The sequence below is a fragment of the Elephantulus edwardii genome, unplaced genomic scaffold (assembly GCF_000299155.1).
Source record: "Elephantulus edwardii isolate Elephantulus edwardi_28Jun2011 unplaced genomic scaffold, EleEdw1.0 scaffold00088, whole genome shotgun sequence".
NCBI lineage: Eukaryota > Metazoa > Chordata > Mammalia > Macroscelidea > Macroscelididae > Elephantulus > Elephantulus edwardii.
Window position 1 is genome coordinate 11,671,379 of NW_006399838.1, and position 16,221 is coordinate 11,687,599.

The 16,221-nt window shown below is 38.6% G+C and overlaps 1 protein-coding gene across 1 annotated transcript in view; it reads left to right on the forward strand.

Annotated features, from left to right (window-relative positions):
• Positions 1–16,221, forward strand: part of ZBBX (zinc finger, B-box domain containing) — a 166,059-nt gene that overhangs the window by 87,053 nt on the left and 62,785 nt on the right. Inside the window, exons 7-8 of the mRNA XM_006890391.1 lie at positions 1,972–2,124; positions 9,175–9,349. Coding sequence (XP_006890453.1) covers positions 1,972–2,124; positions 9,175–9,349 — 328 coding nt within the window. The remainder of the gene's footprint in view (positions 1–1,971; positions 2,125–9,174; positions 9,350–16,221) is intronic.

Consider the following 16,221-nt stretch of genomic DNA (forward strand, 5'->3'; position numbering starts at 1 on the left):
ACTTTGCTTTCCTCAAAAAAAGCTGAAGATGAATTAAAACACTGATAGTGTTTACAGACTATCTAGTCTTTAAACCTTCAGGATAGTTTACAACATAACATGAAGAAAATAAAAATCCTACAGTTAGACCAATAACAACAGCAACATAAATAGAGAAAAGATACAAGTCCTCAAGGATTTCAGTCTGCTAGAATGCATACACAAAGCTCACAGAAACAGCAGTCAAGAAATCAAATGATGTATTGCACTGGGAAAATCTGCTGCAAAAGACCTTTTTAATGTCTCAAAAAGCACTGGTGCCATGTGGAAGATTAATATATACTTGACCCAAGCTGTATTACTTTATTAATCACTTTATATGGATACAAAACTGGCCAATGGATAAGAAAGACAGAAGAAAACATTAGGGTTATTGTGCCAGTGAAGAATACTGAATATACTAAGAACTAGTAAAAAAAAAAAAAAAAGGAAGAATTCTATTTTGGAAAGCCTGTTGCATTGGGAAAGTCTGCTCTCAAAGACCTCTCCAATGTACTGAAGACTAAAGTGCACTGACTGTCCGTGGTCTTTTTAATTGTGTCTGAGAGCTGGGCACTAAATAAGGATGGCAAGAGAAGAATTGATGCCTGTGCATTGTAATGTTGTAGAATATTGAATATCCTGTGGACTACCAAAAGAACAATGGGTTACCAAAACAAAAACAAACAAACAAAACAACAACAACAACAAGCAAACAAACAAAAAAAGCAACCCAAAGAGATGTATCTTGGAAATATCAGCTAAAGTGCTCCTTAGAGGCTAGGGAGGACTTTGGCCATTTTGTTAGGAAGAGATATTCCTTGGAGAGGGGCATCGTGCTTGGAAAGGAGGAGAATCGACAAAAGAGGGGGAGGCCATCAATGAAATGGATGGACACAGTGACTGTAGCAGTGGGCTCATGTGTGTCGGAGATGATGATGTTGGCACAGGATAGGACAAGGTTCAGATCTGTTGTTTATAAGGTTGTTATGAGTTGACAGCACATAACAACAACATTTTAGAAGAAGCATATCCAGAATGCTTTTTCAAAGCAGGAACGTTGAGACTTCATCTCATGTCCTTTGAATATGTTACATCAGATGGGCCAGTCCCTAGAGAAGGGAATCATACCTGGTCAAGTAGGAGATAAATGAAAGAGAGAAAGACCAACAGCTGCAACAGTGGACTCCAACATACAGTTCTGATTGTACCGGACCAGGCAGTAGTTTGTTCGATTGTACATCAGGTCATTTTGAGTGAGAACTGAAATGAAGAGACCTAACAAGTGCCACAACAGTATCTACTATAGAAGACTTCAAGACCTTCTGCCGTGATGCTGGGTGTGTTCCAGCTGTCCACTTTTAGTTCTTCAGGTTATTGCAGACCACTTGTACCATCAAAGGACTAAACTAACTTTCAGAATATTTTAGTACAAAAAAATTGTCCATGTCTACTTATTTAGAATTTTCCTAAACTAGTTCTGTTTCATTATTTAGCCGTGATACACGCAAAATGATACATGTATCTGTTGAGGGTTGATACAGTGGAGATGCTATGTCATTAGGCTTATTATATACACATAGAACTACTTCCCCAAAATACCACCCACTTTTTTAAATTTTTTTTTCACCCACTTTTTTGATGAAAGGAAAGACATTTAAACTCTTTTAGATTTAATTTCTTTACCAATAAAAGAAAGATAAAATTTGTTTTAGTGCTGCCTTGAAGATTGAATTATATAATGTTTCTAATACATGTAGGTTGATCTGAATTTAAACTAGCCTGTGATCATAGTAGCCACTATTTTGTTGGTTGATAGAAGTATCCATTTGCATTTAAAAATACTAAGTAAATTGAATTTTAGGACTCAAGTAATGATGAAAATATGAATTTATATAATTACTTGACTGGCATAGTAGAGTCTCTAGTCATAATTTATCCTTTTTTTAATAGGCCAAATCTCAAGTTTTATCGAGTGTATTGGACATTGCCCATCGATTTATAAAGGATGTTAATCCAGAGGAACCCAAAAGGAAGAATAATTCTACAAAAGAGATTAGGAACAATCACCATAAATTGACATTTCCACAGGATAGCAGCTCTGAGGTAAGATAATTGAAAAAAATTGGGTTGACATTTTCTATCATAGGTCATTTTGGAGACTCTCACTCATAATCTTAACTAAAGTTGTAGAGTTTTGTGTATTATTTTATCATAATATTATTCTTAATATGGATTTATTTTTTTATCAATTAAATATATCTTGACTTTAAAATCATTTTCAAGGCTATTGATTTGATTCCAGATCTTTTTGCTGAATGATCCTTTGACTATTTGGCTTTTAGGGCATTTTTCCTGTCAATAATTAAATGACTATTTGAGAAAAACATGAAATACATACATGCACACATATGCACACTAGGTACTATAACAATTTTATATTTGTCAGGGCTTCAGAGAAGTTAAAACATTAAAATTTTGCCATGGTCTTAGATAATTTCACAGTTATATAAAACTGGATTTATACCAAATTTGGCATTATTCAGACTGGCTATTAATCCAGTAATGCACTAGATGGCTTTTATCATTTTTTCAATATTTTGTATTGACTTCTTGTTTGTTTCATTAGAAAGAGAACTATGGGTTCCTCACATTTTTATCTATTTTATAATCTTTATTCCTTCAAATGTTAGTAATTTTTGTACAACTCAATAAGAGTAACTTGAACAAAGGCACGTTTTCTAGTGACCATTCCTGCTGACAGAGCCACAGTTCATATGTGCCATGATTATGGGCTGATGATAAAACATGTGGCCTCCTAGTAGATCTGCTTTCTACCAAAGGACCAAGTCTTGAATTATACTGTAAAGTCAGCCTAATTGTGTGGTTTCTTCTTTCTAGTAAACATACCAAGAGTGTTTTGTGAAGAATCATGTAATCTCATGATCACGTGATTTTATTTTAATAAAAATATCAAGTACCTGTAACATGCAAACCACTGGCGTAAATGTCTTGCATTTAATCTTCTTTTGTCATTTCTTATTTAACTTTTTCAGAAGAAAATGATAGTAAAACAGAGTGTTTAAAATAGCTAATATTTCATTGATAATATATCAAGGAATTAAATGCAGATCTTAGGCTTCAGATTCCCTACCTTTAGCTACTACAGAAAGGATACAACTTTAGGAAGAGTGGGTAGATAATGAACACTGTATTGGAACAGATAAGGGAAAGAACTGTCTGAAAGGAATTGGCTTCATAATTTTTGTCCTGCTAAGATTAATAGCATATTATCTTTAAGAAATCTCAGGTCAATGTTGTCCCAAATTCTGGACCTACTGTCTAAGTCCATTATTCCTGACATCCATATCTCCCCCTTTTCTCAGTTTCCTAGCTCCTTTCTGTCTCTTGAATTCAATGATTACTTAGGAAGTCTCTCAGAGTCTTAAGCCCATTAGGTGTATGACTCACATGACTGTTGGTATCAGGCTGTTTTTTGAGAAATTGATGAGCACTGGGACAGCATCCTTGTAGACTGTCAGTCATGGTAGAGCTGGATGGTGACTGGAGGTGAGGCAGGCTGGTGGTGTAGAGACTGGTGAGCCGCTAAAAGCTGTGTCCCAGGTAAGTGAGCTTCTCCAAAAGAAAAGGACACCTTGCGCTGAGGTCCCATAAGCTTATAAAAGCCTCTTAGGGTGGGGCTTACATCAGGGACTGGCCCTTCCTGAGAGCATTCCCAGGTTATATAACACAGAGTGTCACCCTCCTCACCTTTGAGCAGCAGTAGGTCTGCACTTGTTCAAAGAAAGATGTTTTCTCTAGGCCGTCATAGTGTTTTGAATACTCTTTGCCAACACACTACTATTCAGTTCTTTGATCTTTATTAGTTTCAAACTACTCAAATATAGGTTAGGCACACCTTAGTGTTTATACTGACTTTCTTAGGGAGCTCTGGTGGCCTAGTGGCAAGAAGCTGCACTACAAACCCATAGGTACACAGTTTGAATCCACCAGATTCTCTGCTGGAGAAGGTGGGGCAATCTCCTCCTGTACCAGTCAGATTAGATTTGATGGTACACACACACACACACACATACACACACACACACACAGACGCGCGCACAAAATAATAAAGTAGTAAACTGACCTCGTTTCTCTCTGGTGCTTTAAAGAGATGCTTGTCTAAAGATTTGTTCAGTAGAATATGCTATTTAATTTATTAACTACTGCCTCCATGATTGTTGATTCTGGATCTAGGCAAAAGAAAATAGTTTCATTTCTCCCCCCCTCCCCAATTTACAATGATTTTGCCTTTTGGTTAAATCAGTGGTTTCACCTAGAGATATTGTGAAATAAACAAGGGCAGTGTGGAAATAGCCAAATCTGACCTCTGCTAATTCCACAAGGGGGCATGGCTCCCATAAACAGCATCCATAACACAAAATTAATTCCCATAAGGCCATATATGTCCTCCCATGGTACCTAATTAATGGATTAAAAATCCTTTGTAGAGCACACAGACTTCTCAGATCTATACTCACAGTTAATGAGGTTTTTATTAGGAAAGTCAATAGGCTAGATTAACAACAACTCAGATTAACAACAAAACACAGTCAGAGAATTTCTCAGGCAACAGAAAAATAAGACTCCCTCAGTGCAGAGAGCTTCTCAAGTAATAATAGCTAGATATATTCTGGCCCCAGAGGACATGAACTGTGTTCTCGGCTTCATTTTCTTTCACGGTGGTGAGGTCCCAATAACTGCTGCTGAGTCTGCTTAATGTAATGGCAAAACTAGCCAAACCCTTTGTGGATTGACTAACGGGCCATATTTACATGAGGAAGAATTGGCTCTCGTAGCTGTTAATGATGTAGGCGAGCCATGTGTTTGCAGGACAGACAGAGTTGAAGCAGCGTGTTCAGATTAAAGACAATGATCTAGAGAAGGCAAACATTGAGCAACAAACCCGTTATACCACAGATACATAATAAAATGAACTGAAGGAATATTAAAAAAAAACACCCAACAAGAACACATGACCGATTTCAGCATTTCTGTGAGTGGAATCAAAACCTGTGTGATTTAAACAACATTTTAAGTGGTTTTCATCCATATTTCTCATTTGAAGCCAGAGTAGCAAACCTGTAGGGTTTTATTCAGGTGACATAACCTTGCTTGCTGAAAGTGAAGAGGACTGAAAACACTTGCTTCGGAAGATCAGAGGCTGTAGCCTTCAATATGAATTATATTCAACATCAATAAAACAAAAATCTTCATCACTGGGCCAATCATAAGGCAACATCATGACAGATGGAGAAAGGACTGAAGTTTGTCATTGGTTTCATCTTGCTTAGTAGCTCAACAATCTATCTCATTGGAGGCTTTCCTCTCCTATGCTGTTCCTCCACCCTTCAGAGCATGATGTCCTTTTCCAAGGACCAGTACCCCCTGGCCATGTACCCAAAGTATGTGAAACAGAGCTTCAAAATCCTAACCTCCAAGGAGAGACTTGGTATTGTCAATCAGGATCAGGAGACACATCAGGAAAGTCTACCATCAGGGATATTCCTGATGTCAGTCTGAAGACTGAAGAGCACCTAATTCAGACCATGGTCTTTTCAGTCGCTTGTTAGGCATCTGAGAGCTGGCCAGTGAATAAAGAGGGTAGAAAAGAATTGATGCCTTTAAGTTGTGTTGTTAGATAAGAGTGTTGAATATTTCATGGACTGCCAAAAGAACAAACAGATATGTTTTGGACAGAGTAAAACCGGAATGCTTCTTGAAGGCAAAGGTGATAGAGCTTCATCTCCCATACTTCGGTCACGTTTCTAGGAGAACCTTTTCCTTGAAGAGAGTCAAAGAAAGAGAGTAAGACCCTTCAAGAGATGGGTAGATACAGAGACAGCCCCAATGTACTCAGAGTTGATGTCTACGGCATATAGTAGAACAAGGTCAGGTCCATTATTCAAAGATCATTGAGTCAGTCATACTCAACAATGCCTAACAATAACATTCTGCAATGTCATCCTTGCCACTTTTTGCCTTTGTCTCTCAACTTTTAAAAAATTTTATTTTAATAAACATTTACATAGATTTTGGCTTTCCATTCATTCATTGCTACATTTCTCATTCATCTTTTGAAACCTAGTTTGGCAGTTCAGACCTCTGCTTCTTCTGAGTTAAATACCTGTTTTTTGTACCTATCTTTATTTTGCACATTGCAACTTGTATTTCTGTAACCAACAGCTAGCAAAGTGTCTGATGTCTCTGTTTTCCATTTCTATTAGTGTTATTGGACAAATATTAAATAGTAGTTCTCAGATGTACATTGATAATCAGCTTAGTTATTTAGTAAGGAATGAACAGAACAAATTCTGTTTTATCTAAAAAAAGGAGGAAAATTTAGAAATGTGATAATTCAAAATTAGTGTGTATTGTTGTTATGTGCTGTCAAGTTGCCTGCGACTCATAGCAACCTTGTGTAAAACAGGTCTGAAGCCTGCCCTGTCCTGAGCCAATCTCACTGACTCTGGCACATATACTTCCATCACCCCAGTTACTACTATCAATCTATATCATTGGAGGCCTTCCTCTCCTGTGCTTTTTCTCCATCCTTCAGAGCATGATATCTTTCTCCAAGGACCTGTGCCCCCTGGCCATATTCCTAAAGTATGTGAGACAGGGATTCAAAATCCCAACCTTCAAGGAGAAACTTGGTTTCACCCTCTCCAAGGCAGACCTATTTGTTTTCTTGGCAGTCCATGGTACGTTCAAGACTCTTCTCCAGCACCACAACTTACCATCCCTAGTCGTTGGTCAGCTTTCTGATGAATAGCAAGTAATTGCAAAGCCCATAGCCTGGATCAGGCGCACCTTAGTATCGAGACTGACACTGTTGACTGACACTGTTGCAGCATTCTGGAGAGGTCCCTGAGAGCAGATTTTCCCAGTGAAACTCTTCTTTTGATGTCCTGACTGCTGGTGCCAACAGGGTTGATTGTTGGACTGAGCAGGTTGTAACTGTTAACCACCTCAGTCTCTTCTCCATCTATCATCGTGCTGCCAATTGGCCCAGTGGTGAGAATCTTCATTTTCTTGATGTTGAACTTCAATCCATATTGAAGACTATATGTCCTTGACCTTCTGTAGCAAGCAGAAGAATGTACGTTTGAGGATTAAGGTTCACCTGATTAAGGCTGTAGTCTTTCCAATTACTTGCTTTGCATCAGAGAACTGAACAACGAATAAGGATGATAGAAAAAGAATTGTTGCCTCTGAGCTGTGGTGTTGGAGTAAAGCACTGAACATCCTATGGACGGCCAAGAGAACAAACAGATGTGTCTTGGAGAGGGTACAGCTGGAGTGCTCTTCGGAGGCAAGAATGATGAAATTTCACCTCACATTCTTTGGGCATGTTACTGAGAAGGGCTGTTCCCTGGAGAGGGACGTGATGCTGGGAAGGATGGAGGGTCAGCGAAGGAGAGGAAGACCCTCAACCAGGCGGATTGACACAGTGACTGCTGCAATGGGCTCTTGTGTGTTGAGAAGTGAGTGATGATGGCGCAGGATAACACAGGGTTCAGACTTTTGTTCATAAGGTTGCTTTGAGTTGTACTTGGCTCAACAGACCTAACAATAACAACAAAAACAACAACAACAACAACAACATATTTTACTTACGTTTAATGATTTGACTTTCTCTCATTTGAAGAATAACTGCTAAATTTTAGCTTATTTTGACTGTTCAACCCTCAAGGCATATATTATACTCAATTAATTTATCCTACCTCTCACCAATAAATGTGAATTGTTTTATAAGTATTGTTGTTGTTGTTGTTCTGTGCCGTTGGGTTGCGTGCGACTCATGGCGACCCTATATACAATAGTCCTGAACTCTGCTCTGTCCTGGGCCAATCACATCGTCTCCGATACACCCATCCCGATTACCCCAGTCACTGAATCAATCCACCTCATAGAGGGCCTTCCCCTCCTGCGCCGTCCCTCCACCCTCCCAAGCATGATGTCCCTCTCCAAGGACCGGTCCCTCCTTACAACATGGCCAAAGTATGTAAGATTATTTTATTTGTTAATTCATTCACTCAGATAACTTTCAATGAGAGTCGACTTCATGCCACATAGTGTTCTTGGTATTGAGGAAGAAGAAGAAAAATCATTAATCTACATTCTAATTAAGAAAGAAAAACAATAAAGAAATCAACATATTTTGTAAATTTAAGTTCTAGGGGAAAAGAAAATTGATGAAGGATTAGAGGATAGAGGAGAAAGGGAAAAGCTTTACCTGCTTTGCAGTATTATCAGCAAGGATTTATTTCAGTAAGTGGCATTTGTGTAAAGATGAGTGAAGTTTGGGAAATGACTCTCTGAAGATAGGGAGCATAGTTTTAGGCACTGGGTACAGACATAGTGCAACGCTCTTCGGTCAACATGTACTTTTTGGGTTCTTAGAGCTGCAAGAGTTTAAATTATGTTGGATCAGGTTGGATGAAAGGAGAAGGGGAAGAGATTTAGTTATAAACCAGGAAGGTAAGATTGTGTAGAATTTGTAGGTTCTGATAAGAATTTGAGAGCTTTTACGGCGAATGATGGTGAAACAAAGCAGGTATGTGACATAAATAAATTAACATTTAAAAGAGTTGCTATTTCTGCTATTGGACTGTAGAAGGAGCAGATGATTAGGAAAATAGGACTATTAGAAATAAAGTAGGTGAGCTCTGGTGGCCTAGTGGCAAGAAGCTGCACTGCAAGCCCAGAGGCACGTGGTTCAAATCCACCAGATGCCCTGCTGAAGAAGGAGGGACAATCTCCTGCTGTACCAGTCAGATCCAGTTTGATGGTACACACACACAAAACAACTTAAAAAAAAAGAAATAAAGTATTACAACTTTTCAGGAACTCTGGTAAATAAGTAGTATGATGATAACTGTCAATCCATAAGCTCTAGTTTTAATAAATCTGAACAGAACATTTATAATTTCAAATAGAGATTAAAAAATAGTAACTCACATAAACAAATAAGACATTTTAAGTTTAAAAATAATATCCAGTTAATAATGACTAATAATTAAAGTTACCTGTATTTTTAAGATGTATATAATTTAGTCAAGCACACCTTCATGTATTTTTTAATTTCTTTAGGTGAAATTTACAACCTCAACACCGGCTGAATTTACAAATCAGGAAGGTGGCTTCTTGTGTGAAGGGTCATTCGATGAAGCAGCTTCTGCCAGGTCCTTTCAGGAAGCTTTAAATCAGTGGAGAGCTGGGAATCAGGAAGCACGTGAGAGGCAAAACTTCTGTGCAGCAAAACCAGGTTGGGCTATTTTAATAAAGTGAATATTAGAATAGAGTTCAGTTTTTACTTATGTTTTTGTATTCTTTCTTTGTAAACTTCCATGCAGTATTTAAGATGTACTCATGTTAGGAAGTAGTTTACTAAAGCAACTGAAAATGGGATATGTTATAAGACCATGGGGTTGTGGTTTGGTATTCACAGAACTCTGAAGAGGACCTTGGAGATATCTGAATTTGTCTCCCATTTAAATTCAGGTAGATAGATAAGCAGAGAATTAGATAACTTTAATTTGTCTGATATGGACAAGTTGTGTCTTTTATGTAGTAATGTTGGGTACTATCAAGTTGGAACTAACAGGTTTTCATAGACAATAAATTGCTTGGGAAGAGATTTCTCATTTTTCTCAGGTGAAGCATCTAGTGGATTCAAACTGTGTACCGTTGTGTTGGCAGTGCAATTCCTTACCACTAATCCATCAGATTAGTACCCTCCGTTATATTCCTTAAATTGTTTTCATGTGCTGTCAAGTCAGAACTTATTCAAAGGTGACCCTCCAGTGGGTTTTCAGAGGCAATAAATCCCACAGGGAAAGATTGCCCATCTTTTTCCCATGGAGCAGCTGGTGGATTCGAACTATGTACCTTTGCATTTGCAGCACAGAAATGTATCCTCCCTCTGTACCTCTTCAATCTGTATGTTGGAAAAATCATTTAAGAAGCAGGACTTTATGAAAAAGAATGTGATATTAGGACCAGACGAAGACTCACCTACAAATATCTTTATGCAGATAACACAACCTGGCTTCCTGAAAGTAAAGAGAACTTGAAACATTTGTTGCAGAATATCAAAGACTACAGCCTGAAAGTACAATAACTATTACAATCCTTAGTGACATGTACACTTAAATTACTAATTTAAAGTAAAGGTGGATACAGATAATATGTATTTAGTGGCTATAGATTGTTTTTAAAAACCATGATGAATGTCATTATTTTCTAAAAGATTACCGTTGTCAATATTATTCCCACTAAATCTGTAAGGACTATTTCTCTGTCTAGTCTCATTTATTTAGATTCTATAGCTCACTTGATAAAAAAAGAAATAACTTGAATTTTTGCTAGTCACTTGGGTAATATTTACTAGTAGTATTTTTCTTGATATCGTTGGCATCTTTATCTATTATTATATATATTTGTATGTGCATACACATATGTACGTGTTTTTCATGTTTTGCTAGTATTTTTTTGCAATTTAAATATTAGTAATATAAAATATTCTTAACAAGTAAAGTTGACTAAGATAAATGATTTATCATTATGTGGTTTATAGTTTTCTAGGGAAATATAGCATCTACTCAAAACGTTGCAATGTCTCAGCTCACATGCTCAGCATCACATGAACAAGGATGTATGGAAATGGATCGTAAAAAGAGCTAGATTAAGTGAGATTAGGTCAGACTGAATTCATCAATATAGCTGTAATTACCCAGGATTTGAGATTTAACATGTTGGCTCAAGTACTTTAGGAATGGCATTAGCAATCTGCTAGGTTGGTTAATTAAAGTCCATGTTAGATGGTGGTTTTAGAAATTGTGACATTAAGATACTAGAACTTCCCAGATAATTAATAAGGGCAAGGTTTTAAAGGTTCTAGGAGATAGAGATATTGGTGCTGATTTTATACAACATATTTGGCTGTCTTTTTACCATGCCAGCCAACAGCACCCAGAAGATCTTGTCATCATCAAGGCATTGAGAATTAGAGTATTTAAAAGGTAGCAAATAGTCCTTCAAGATGTGATAGAAAAATCACCAAAATAAGATTCATGGGAAGATTTGCTCTATAGACACTATATTACCTGGATTCCTTGGCTTCTTGTTAGATTTGGTCAGTTAGAGATACTGTCAAGGCTTCAGTATTTGAGAATGAAGTGAAGGGATTTACTCTTTCTCCTTTCTTGTGCTGAAATTTGATAATAGTCTGTCTGTCTGTTTTGTTAGCATTTACCAGGTAACCTATCTCCTGTGGCCTTGCTGTCCGTGTCTTACGGTAATCGCTCAAGTTTCCCTTTGAGCCTAGACTTGGGTCACATGGTTGTTAATCTCTGAATGCTTCACCATCATTCAGTCCCTTAACCTTTTATATGATTATTATTTACCATTTTCTTTCTATCTTCTTTAGACATATTCTTTGTTTCCTGCCATGGCCTGACTAATAGAGATGGTTAGGAAAAGGCTCCCTTTGAGAAAAAGATTTTCTTTGTGATCTAGACGTATGGATTGGAGAATGAGGAGAGTTACTAGCAAATGGAAAGACTGAGTGGTGGTGGTGGTGGAGGTGGAGGAGGTAGAGGCGGTGGCGGTGGCAGTGGCGGTGGCGGTGGTGGTGGTGGAGGTGGAGGAGGTAGAGGCGGTGGCGGTGGCAGTGGCGGTGGCGGTGGTGGTGGTGGAGGTGGAGGTGGTGGTGGAGGTGGTGGTGGTGGCGGTGGTGGTTAGGTGTCATCAAGTCGACTATGAAGAGCAGAGTGAAAACTTGTCCTGGTGTGTATCATTCACATGATCTCCACCAGGCTCGAGCTCACTGCTGTAATCACAGTGTCAATCTGTGTAATTGAAAGGCTTGCTTTCTTTCGCTGACTCCTTCTTAGCCTGCATGATGCCTTTTGCTGAGGACTTGATCCTACCTGACAACATGCCAAAAACTATGAGATGACGGTTCGCCACCCTTGCCTTCACAGAGCACCCTGGATGTGCTTGCTCCAAGAGAGAGTTGTTTGTTCTTTCGGCATTATATTCAATTCTCTGCCAACACCACATTTAAAGCACATTCATTCTTATCTTTTTTTTTTTATTTCCTTATTCACTTTGTGGTAAAGTCTGTTGTGTCCAAGGAACTGAAGAAAGAGAGGTTGTATAAAACTCTGAAAGCAAAGAATTTTAATATAGTCAAAAAGCTAGAGTGACAAGAGAGATAGCATTTAATGACCTGGTAGAAATATGAACCTGCAAAGAAGACAGAGGAAAAGTCAGCATAGATATTATCATTAAACCAGTAGAGGAGGATGTTTTTAAATAACAAGTTGATATCTGCAGTGTGACTGCTGCTCAGAAGTCTCTAGGATTGTTGTTCCCATTTTGGGACTTTCGTTGACATTAACTGTGGTGTGTGTGTGTGTGTGTGTGTGTGTGTGTGTATGAGTTTGTGCTTTAGACTGATAATGGGGAAATGGGCAGGGGGTGGGGTGCATGCACGTGCCTTTGAACTGATGCCTTTGATCTGTGGTGACAGAGAAGAGTACTGAGCATACCATGGACTGCCAGGTGAACAAACCGGGCTGTCTTGGAAAGGATGAAACCAAGTTGTTCCTTGGAGGCAAGGATTGTGAAGGCTTGGTTGACATTCTTTGGCATATTGCCTGGAGGGACCAGCCCTTGGGAAAGGACGTCATGCTTGAAAGGGTAGAGGGACAGTGCAAGAGAGAAAGACCATGGAGGAGATGGATTAATACAGTAACTGGGGCAATGGAAGTAGGTGTGTGGGTGACAGTGAGATTGGCCCAGGATAGGACAGGGTTCAGAGTTACTATGCGTAAGTTCTCTGTGAGTGGCAGGACTCTTGATGACACACAACAACAACAACAACTATTTATTTTTATTTAATGGTTTGAGTCATTTTGTTTTTTTTCCATTTTTGCTATTATAAATAATGATATGGTGAAAATACACACCACACACACACACACACACAGAGAGACATGGATCACTGAATGTGCACGTTTTCTGCTATATTAATTAAATGGAGTTATTTACAGATATTCGTACCTGTTTACACTCCCACCTGCAAGCATGTGAAATGATCGGTTGCTTTGCATTGTTTTCAGCATTTAATATTGCTAGACTTGCAAATTTGTGCTGATCTGATGGGGAATAGTATATTCGTCTTGGTATATCCTTACTGCATTCTTCCAGGAAGTATTCAGAGTCTGTAAATTGCATGGGAAGAAATTGCCAATTTTTCTCTCACGGATCATCTGCTGAATTCTAATCAATTGCTTTCGGTTTGACAACCAACTGTCCGCCCACCAGGCCTCTAGAACCCCCATGATGTCGTTTTTGTTTGGTGTGTATTCTTTAGGTTTTTGTTTTACTTTTTTCTATATCTTTACATACTACCATAAATACACATACATATATATGAACTGGTGAATAGTAATTTTCACTTGCTACTTATATTGACATGTGTATATTCACTCTCTCAAACACATACACATTTTTATTAGCAGCACCATGATGGATGAAGAAGAGAATGAGGTTGTTAACCATTTCAACTTGCTTAGCTCCACAGTCAAGACTCTCTTGGCACCAGCAGTCAGGAAATCAAAAGACAAATTGCATTGTGGAAATTTGCTGTCAGAGACCTCTCCAGAAATACTGAGGAACAATATCAGTCTGGAGGCTAAGGTATTCCTGATCCAAGCCATGATCTTCACAATTACATACTAGGTATCAGAGAGCTGGACTAAGGATGTCAGAAGAAGAATGGATACCTTTCATTTGTGGTGCTGGAGAAGAGCCTTGAACATTACATGAACTGCTAAGAAAACAAATAGGTCTGTCTTGGAGAAAGTGAAACCAAATTTCTCTTTGGAGGCAAGGATTTTGAAGCTCCGTTTCACATACTTTGGGCACGTGGCCAAGAGGGACCAGTCCCTGGGGGACATCATGCTTGGAAGATGGAGGGACAGCACAGCAAAGGAGAGGAAGCCTCTGGATGTGAAGGATTGCCACAGTAACTGGGGAAATGGAATTAGTTGGGTCAGAATCAGTGAGCCTCTGACTCAGGATAGAGCAGGGTTCAGAGCTTTTGTACATAGGGCAACTGTGAGTCACAGGCAACTTGACGGCACATAACACAACAGCAGTGATATCTTACTATAAATGATGCTCATTATATTTTTGCATATTTTCTAGCTATTTAGTAGTGTTCTTTAATTTTGGATTATTTATCTGTTACTGATTTCTAACTTAATTTTCTTATAGCTCTTCATTGTTTCTTTATTTCTCTCATAGTAAAATGCAGTGGGTTTAGTAAGAGGATTTGGTCCTAACTGGTTCTCTATGTGATATAAACGCTGTATGCACTGTAAAATCACCTCTTTTTGTTCCCATGTTGTATTCAGCCTCAGTCTCACTGGCATTCTGGTTTTTCCTCAGTCACCCCCAGCATAATTTCATCGTGGGGGTTTTGTGTTTTCTATTAGTCTCTTAGGAAAATATCCACAACCCCACCAGTGTGAGCCATGGTGCATACCCTCCAAGTTCTCCAAAATGATAGCCAGTGAGGCATGAAGCCAGTGATCAAACCAAAACCTCATTCGCATCACTTCTGTGGCATTTTATAAGGAACCTCCCTTATAGCCCTGACAAACCAGAGGTATCCTGCTAAAAGCGTCACATAACTAAAAAATTGTCTTCTAGAAAAGATCATCAATCCATGTGCCATAACACTTGCTGTGTCAGTTACTGGAGACTGTTGTTAAAAAGTACGCCAGGTAAACGTACTGTCACCCTGCTCTGGAAGACAGACGTCTAAAATCTAGGCTGAATAATCAGCCTTGGCAATTTCTTCTGAAGTTAGAGGAACAGTTTGCCCCATGCCTCTCTCCTTATCAACAGTTAACAATGTTGTTGTTGTTATGTACTGTCGAGTTGCCTGAGACTCATGGTGACCCTATGTACAACAGCTCTAAACCCTGCTCTGTGCTGTGCCAATCTTACTGTCTCCAGCACACCCATCCCGATTACCCCAGTCACTGAATTAATCCACCTCATAGAGGGTCTTCCTCTCCTGCGCTGTCCCTCCACCCTCCCAAGCATGACGTCCCTCTCCAAGGACTAATCCTGATAGTTAACAATAGCTGACAATATTTGGCATTCTTCACTTGTCATTGTGTAACTGCACATCTGTGTCTTCACTCTACTACTCTTTCTGTGTTTCTGTCTTCTCCCCTTCTATAAAGGCACCGTTTATATGGCATCAACATCTATACTCTGTCTGTATAACCTTTTCAAAGACCTGTCATCATTTTCACTGGATGTCTACCACTGATTGGAATTGGTTCAGCGACAACAAATAATGCATGGCAGAGAATGAAGGGAATTTCATTGCAGCTTCTTTGGAACTTTCCTCTAAGTCGCTCCTCTAGACTTGTAGTTCTCTCTTAAGCATGGTGACTTTTTAGTCAATTTTTCTTGGCCTCTTTCACAAACTGTGCTGAAAAAATTGGACCTACACCTTCTCCTCCCCCAGCTCTTCCCACTAAATTCTGCTCTCCTAGGGATTTCCATCCTTCCCGCTTTTTCCACCTCCTTTCCCCTTGTCCATTCACCATTTGGACATTTATACACACCTTACGAGTTATCCTTCTATGATGGTCTTAGGTACTATTTGTCCTTAAGAGACTGAGTTAGTTCACTCAGCATAATGCACTCGAGGCTCTCTCGTGTTATATAGTATTTTCCGCAATTGCTATTCCTTTATGCCACATAGTATTCCATTGTATGAATGTATTTTTATTTTCCTCCTAATTTTCATTTTCTCTTTATTTTCTACTATTGCAGAGAGACAAGCAATAGCTGAGAGACTAGACTTGTCATCTTGGATTTGTCCTGCATTCTTTCCTAGTTATCAGCTCTTCTAAATATCTCTAAGTCACATTTTAAATTCAGCAGCATTTCAGAAATATGTTACACATCTGGAAATTAATTAGTACATAGATGTAAATTCATGGAGACAGTTGTTTATATCTGTGTGGCAGTTATTTGTTATCCTAAATTATTTTCTTTTTCCCATAATGGATAAAATATTGTCAGTGACCATAATATATACCT